General features: G+C 43.5%; 1 protein-coding gene across 1 annotated transcript in view; it reads left to right on the forward strand.

The window, feature by feature from the left end:
• The window catches only part of gtf2e2 (general transcription factor IIE, polypeptide 2, beta), a 41,493-nt gene that overhangs the window by 27,055 nt on the left and 6,566 nt on the right, over nucleotides 1–7,872 (forward strand). The window contains exon 4 of the mRNA XM_048597690.1: nucleotides 7,330–7,512. Coding sequence (XP_048453647.1) covers nucleotides 7,330–7,512 — 183 coding nt within the window. The remainder of the gene's footprint in view (nucleotides 1–7,329; nucleotides 7,513–7,872) is intronic.

Here is a 7,872-nt window from a genome sequence, read left to right on the forward strand (position 1 = left end):
TTCCTGCTCCTCTGATGCTGCTTGGCCTGCTGTGTTCATCCAGCTCTACACCTTGTTATCACTGATATTAAAATGTCTTATTTATATAAAGAAAGAGATCCATTCCAGAAGATTAGTAAGTATGTGAATTTCTTTAAGCTAGAGCCAGTTCATTCAAGAAGAAAATGTTTGTAGAAGCAGCAGTGCAGTTTAACAGCCTCCAGAACAGTGAGTGCAGGAAAAAAATAGTTCTGACTGGTTTATTGTCAGTAAGAGGGAGTTCCAGAAAAAAGAAGGCCATAGTAGAGGAATTTAAGGAATCTATATTAAACAGTCATTAAGCTGTGTTACCCGTTTGTTTAAGGGATTCATGAAGCAGCCCATGCCCGTGTACAGCAAGACCTGGACGATACCCGAATTTGGGCTGACAAGTCACAAGTAACATCGCACCACACAAGTGCCAGGCAATGACTCTCTCCAGGAAGCCAATTGATATTCAATGGCATCAATATAAGCTACCGTTGACCAGAAACTGAACTAGACTAGCCTCTAAGTACTGTGGCTACAAAAACAGGTCAGAGGTTAGGAGTCTTGCAGCCAATAATTCACCAACTGACTGACCAAAGCCTGTCCACCATCCACAAGGCATTGATGAGCGTAGCTCCAATAATACTCCAGAAGCTTGACACCATCTAGGACAAAGCAGCCTGCTTGATTGGCACTGCATCCATAAATATTCACTCTCTCCATCTCAAATGCTCAGTTGCAGCAATGTGTGCCATCTAGAAGATACACTGCAGAAATTCTCCATCACTCCTTAGCAGCATGCAAATCCACAACCACCACCATCTAGAAGGACAAGGACGGCATGTACATGGGAACACCACACCTGCAAATTCCCCTTCAAGCCACTCACCATTCAGACTTGGAAATAAATATATTGTCATTCTTTCAGAGTCACTGAGTCAAAATCCTGCAGCTCTCTCCAAAATGCTATTGTGAATCTACCTACAACAAATAGACTGCAGAGGTTCAAGAAAGCAGCTCCCCACCATTTTCCAGGGCAACTAAGGATGGGAAATAATAACTTGCTAACAAAGCCCACGTCCCTTAAATGATGGGATCTTTTGCATTCAGTTAAGAAGGCAGACAAAGCCTCTGTTTATTGTCTCACCCAAAAGGCAACATCTCACTTTGTAATGCACTAAAGTGGTAGCTGGGATTGTGTGCTGACATCTCTGGAGTGGGATTGAAAATGGGAACAGGAGTAGACCTTTCAGCTTAGGCTCTTCCACAATTCAGTTAGATCGTGGCTGTATCCTAACGTTATTTACCAGCCTTTGTTCCCTATCCATTGATCCTCTTGCCTAATAAACATCTGTTAATCTCAGAAAACGCTGGAATACTCAGCATATTCAGCAATGTCTGAAGAGAGGAACAAGAATTATTATTTCAGGCCGGTGATATTTTCTTAGCTGATGACCTGTCGATGTTCTGTGTTTTTCTCTCCATTGATGCTGTTAGACCTTCTTGGATTCTCCAGAATTTATTTTTATATTTCAGATTCCAGAATTTGCTGTATTCTGATTATGTATCAGTCTTGCTTTTGAAATGTTCATAACAGCTTTTTCGGTGTAAGATTCCAAATGTCCTATGCTTTTTACGTGAAATAGTGTATCATGACAGCACCTCTGAATATTCTAGCCCTAACTTTAATATTATTTCACCTCCTGGACTCCCCATCAGAGGATAGTTGTTAGATAGAGGAAACTTACCAGGTCCTTTAATCACCTTAAATATTACAATTAGATCACCCTTTTAACATATTTTATACCTAAGGAATGTAAGACTAGTCTGTGAAACCTAGCTTCATAACTCATCGCTTTTAACCTAATTTTGCTGAATTTTCATGTCACATTTCAAAGCAAGTACATCCTTCTTGAAGTGCTGTGCTAAAACCAATACTCTAAAATGGAGTTGAACCAGAGCTTTCTATAAAGATAACATAACTTCTACTGGATTCCAGCACTTCAGATGAAGGCCAAAATTCAGTTACACATGTTCATTGCTTTTTTTGTGCTTGTTCACTAAATACTAATGACATCTGTGCTTTACTATCGAAATCCTCCTACTCCTTCATGGTACTGTAATTCTCATCATTTAGAAAATTCTCAGATCTGTCTTTCTTGGTCCAAAGTGTTTGTTTTTGTGCTTCCCAACATTAAGCTCTATGTGCCACAGATTTCCCAGTCAATTATACTTGCATGCTACTTCTTGCAATTTTCTACCTCAGTTCATTGTTGTTTCAAACCTTGGAATTTTGAGGTCTTATTCTCTTAGTAAGTTCCTGGTCAGTTCGGTTGCCTTTGTTTTAGAGTCCTACGTGTGTAGAAAACTTGTATAAATCTCATTAATACTTTACAAGGGATTCAAATTTCTGTTCTTTCAAAGACCAAGATTTTTTTTTTAAACTTCTTGCCACAGAGAACTGTGGGGACAGAATCCTTGTGTATAAATAAGGCAGAGATAGATTCTTGATCATTAGGGGAATCAAGGGTCGCAAAGACAGCGCAGGAAAGTGGACGTGAGGAATATTGGATCAACCATGATCCTGCTGAATGGTGGAGCAGGCTCAAGGGTCTGGACAGCCTACTTGTGTTCCTATATCTTATGGTAACGCCCTCAACACTCTATCACAGACTGCCTTAATGACTGCTCACTTTGTAGTAATTCACTCTCCTTTCCTGGGACTATGCTACCTGGAATTCTTGAAACTGCACCCCAGTACCCATTCAACCACTATGGTGTAACTTCAAACCAATACTTTGCTGGCCTTTCCTTCTCATATGTTGATGGCTTCCAGGACTTTTCTTGAGCCCTAATTTTTAATACTTAGCCCCACTAGTTACTTCAAAGACTCTCCCTAAGTCCTTTCTCTACAGAGTTATCAAGCTGCTCAGGTTGTCTGAGACCAACTACTTGGAACCAGTGGCTTTCTCAGCAATACAGCTTAGCAGCAGCACTTTTCTGAGTGGAGCCTGCTTCTGGCATTCTGTGCCTCCCTCTCCAGCTACCTGTAACCCCTGAACTTTTTATGACTCTTAAACAGTTGTGAGTGAGCAGTTGAAAACCTTATAGTAAGCCCTATCCCTTGTTCCTAGATAGGACTAATTTAGCAGCCATTGAAACTCCAAATGTAGCAATTCCTTAGAACTCACTGTTCCCATGATGTTACAATATTCAGTTTACATTATACAAATTGCTTACACCGAAAAATAGGATTTTTTTTATTACAGATGATTCGAGGACTGAATGTATTTAGCTTGAGTTTGCAGACCAAAGAGGAGCTATTTCATTGGACCTGATTTTTGAGAGTCATTATCCTCAAAAAAATAAGCAGGCATGAGGAAACAGAGACAACAAGGTGCAGAGCAGGATGAACACAGCAGGTCAAGCAGCATTGTAGGAGCAGGAAGGCTGACGTTTCAGGCCTAGACCCTTCTTCAGAAATGGGGGAGGGGAAGGGGGTTCTGAAATAAATAGGGAGAAAGGGGGAGGCGGATAGAAGATGGATAGAGGAGAAGATAGGTGGAGAGGAAACAGACAGGTCAAAGAGGCGGGGATGGAGCCAGTAAAGGTGAGTGTAGGTGGGGAGGTAGGGAGGAGATAGGTCAGTCCAAGGAGGACGGACAGGTCAAGGGGGCGGGATGGGGCTGCGGCTTGAGGTGGGAGGAGGGGATAGGTGGGAGGAAGAACAGGTTAGGGAGGCGGGGACGAGCTGGGCTGGTTTTGGGATGCGGTAGGGGGAGGGGAGATTTTGAAGCTTGTGAAATCCACATTGATACCATTGAGCTGCAGGGTTCCCAAGCGGAATATGAGTTGCTGTTCCTGCAACCTTCGGGTGGCATCGTTGTGGCACTGCAGGAGGCCCAGGATGGACGTGTCGTCTGAGGAATGGGAAGGGGAGTTGAAATGGTTCGCGACTGGGAGGTGCAGTTGTTTATTGTGAACCGAGCGTAGGTGTTCTGCAAAGCGGCCCCCAAGCCTCCGCTTGGTTTCCCCGATGTAGAGGAGGCCACAACGGGTACAGCGGATGCAGTATACCACATTAGCAGATGTGCAGGTGAACATCTGCTTGATGTGGAAAGTCTTCTTGGGGCCTGGGATGGGGGTGAGGGAGGAGGTGTGGGGGCAGGTGTAGCACTGCCTGCGGTTGCAGGGAAAAGTGCCGGGTGTGGTGGGGTTGGAGGGAAGTGTGGAGCGGACAGGGGAGTCACGGGGAGAGTGGTCCCTCCGGAAAGCAGATAAGGGTGGGGAGGGAAAAAGGTCTTTGGTGGTGGGGTCGGATTGCAGATGGCGGAAGTGTCGGGGGATGATGCGTTGGATCCGGAGGTTGGTGGGGTGGTACGTGAGGACGAGGGGGATTCTTTTTTGGTTGTTATTGCGGGGATGGGGTGTGAGGGATGAGTTGCGGGAAATGCGGGAGACACAGTTGAGGATGTTCCCGACCACTGAGGGGGGGAAGTTGCGGTCCTTGAAAAACGAGGACATCTGAGATCCATCCTGGGCCTCCTGCAGTGCCGCAACGATGCCACCCGAAGGTTGCAGGAACAGCAACTCATATTCCGCTTGGGAACCCTGCAGCCCAATGGTATCAATGTGGATTTCGCAAGCTTCAAAATCTCCCCTCCCTCTACCGCATCCCAAAACCAGCCCAGCTCATCCCCGCCTCCCTAACCTGTTCTTCCTCCCACCTATCCCCTCCCACCTCAAACTACACCCCCATCTCCTACCTACTAACCTCAATCCTCCCTGGACTGACCTATCTCCTCCCTACCTCCCCACCTACACTCACCTTTACTGGCTCCATCCCTGCCTCTTTGACATGTCTGTTTCCTCTCCACCTATCTTCTCCTCTATCCATTTTCTATCCGCCTCCCCCTTTCTCCCTATTTATTTCAGAACCCCCATCCCCTCCCCCATTTTTGATGAAGGGTCTAGGCCCGAAACGTCAGCCTTCCTGCTCCTACGATGCTGCTTGGCCTGCTGTGTTCATCCAGCTCTGCACCTTGTTGTCTCAGATTCTCCAGCATCTGCAGTTCCTACTATCTCAGGCATGAGGAACCTTGATTGGGAAATTCAGTATCTATTTCCAACACATTCCATCTTTACTATTCAAGAAAATTGGTTGGTGTGTCTCATACGTGAGGGAAACACAAATTCATTGGGGCCGTTTGAACTCAATGCGTCAAACATCTGTTTTCTGCTGTTACTGGGGCCTCTATCCTGCAGTGTTGATAACTTTATGGAGAAAACAGGCTCTTGAAAGGCAGATAAGGTCTGCAGAAGTGTCAAGTTGTGGTTATTTAAATCTCCAGCCCTATGAAATTGTTGCAACAAACCTAACTGTGTGAGCTGAAAATAATCTTGCTTTAATAGTTACAATAGCTGTTTCTTGACATTGCCTCAAGGGTTACCATTACATCATTATTAATAGCTGGCTACTTTTCACTACCTGAAAATAGCCCAGCCAGGAATAGGTGTTGTAAGTTCACACATATAGTCGATACTTCAGAAGTTATCAAAAGGGTTCTGGGGTTCTAAATAAAGTCTGTTTTTATAGGGGATTAAGTATTTGAGGATAAGCTTTCATAAACAGCTGTTTAAGTGTTCGTAAACATTGTAATAGATATTTACATTATTTCATCTCAGCATGGCTTCTGAGTTCAGCCCATGCTAATTACTAGGTGAGTTAGCAGGAAAGGTTGTAAGAACAAATGATGGGGTCACGGACTGGCGTGGTAGGCGTGGAGATTTGTAAAGGGCCATGGGAATGGGAGAGGAGATAATAAGGTTTAAATAATGACACACATTGGTTCTAATTTGTAACAAAACATGAAATCCTAGAGAACCAAAGTGGGTCTTTTAACTAGTTTTGCCTTAGCTGGAGCATCCGTGATTGTCTCTGAACAGCATGCAGAGACAGCGGGTTCAACATCATCTGCACCTAGCAGCGCCCCCACCCCACCCCCCACGAGTGAAAACCAGGCTTTTCATTCCCCACATTGAATGTGACAAGCTGAGAAATTCCCTGACCCAGTCTGCGTGGGAGAAACTATCCAGCCCATTGTTAGAAGTATTTTTTTTTTAATGAATGCAAATGGCAAAGATATGCTAGTTTGTCACTAACTTTTAAATTGAGTTTTTAAGGAATGGATTAGTAATATTAAGATACCTTAATTATCCTGTTAATGACTGGGGGGAGATAAAAGTAGTGTGAAAAGATGGAGAAAGTAGAATAACTCCTGGAATGTGTGCAGGAGAACTTCCTCACCCGATATGTTTCCACTTTTAAATAATTGAAGCACGTATACATGGTCCTGGAAAATAAATTAGAGCAACTAATGCATGAAGCAGGTGATGATCGTCTATGCCTCACAGTGATCAGAATATAGTTTAACCTAATGCAATTTTGAAAAGAAACCACAAAATAGTAAAGGTGAAAAAACAAACTACTAGGGATAGTAAGAACTGCTGATGCTGGTGTCAGAGGTAACAGTGTGGAGCTGGAGGAACTCAGCAAGCCAAGCAGCATCAGAGGAGCAGGAAAGCTGATGTTTTGGGTCTGGACCCGATGCTGCCTGGCCTGCTGTGTTCCTGCTCCTCTGATGCTGCCTGGCCTGCTGTGTTCCTCCAACTCCGCACTGTGTTAAACTACTGGGGATTCTGGGAATCTGAAATTAAAAAAAAAAGTATTAGAGAAACACAGCAGGCATGGCAGCATCTGTGGAGAGAAAGAGTTAATGTCTGAGTCCAATATTGAAGAATGCACAATCACTTTCACCTCCCACCTGCTACCGTCCACTAAGTAGGAAGACAGATAAGAGACAAAAAATAAGGATAGCATAAAAGAAAACAAGGCAGAAAAAGACATAAAAGAGCATGTATAAATAGTCAGAAAGAGAAACAATCATAGTCAGAATAGTTATCTGTAATATGAAGACACAAGACACTGAAAAGTCAGATGCAAGCTACTCAACAATCTCAACAAATAGTGAAGTAAATTCTTCTGAGCTTCTTTATTAGAGCCACAGTGGTCTAATGGTTAAGATACTAGATTAGCAAGCAATAAGCTATACTTTAATGTATGTGTATCTGTAATAAATATACCTATTATGTGTCAACTAACTTATTTAGCCATTACTGGTTTGAGTCTACCTTGTAGCTAGACACCTAGCACTCAAAGAGTAGCATCACTAATGCTCTGGGGAAAAATGCCATGTTCTAATTTTCTATAGTAAGATGTGCTTTCCTGAAAGTTTTCAATAATATCTGTTTAATTGTCCTCAGGCATTGATAAGCAACCCAAAAATTGATATAACAGATGGGAAATATGCCTTTAAACCCAAATACAACTTAAAAGATAAAAAGGCTCTTCTGAGGCTTTTGGACAAGCATGATCAACGAGGTTTGGGAGGAATCCTCCTGGAAGATATAGAGGAAGGCCTACCAAATGCACAGAAAGCTATAAAGGTAATTGTTTAAACAAATCAATCTTCACTCCGATCAAATGTTCCCGCTGCTTGCCAAAACCCTGAGATTGGACTCGCATGTGGACGTTATTAACCCTGCCCTTCAAACACCATATTTTCTTACTTTGACTGTCTGCGCATGAAGGATGCCAGGCACTCCTACTCCTCCATGGTCCTACTACATACTTTGTCCTTCTTTGGATTCCTCATGCATTCCTGCCATCCTCATAGTTGAGCCTGACTTGCCTTTACCAGTCTCAATCCTTGGTGCAAGCTCCTAGCCCTCTTCCACATCTGCAGAGCTTAAGAAAAGCTGGTAACCTCAGGAACATTTGTACCAAATCAACAATTTGCACCTTTA

Source organism: Rhincodon typus, chromosome 1 (assembly GCF_021869965.1).
Source record: "Rhincodon typus isolate 14 chromosome 1, sRhiTyp1.1, whole genome shotgun sequence".
NCBI lineage: Eukaryota > Metazoa > Chordata > Chondrichthyes > Orectolobiformes > Rhincodontidae > Rhincodon > Rhincodon typus.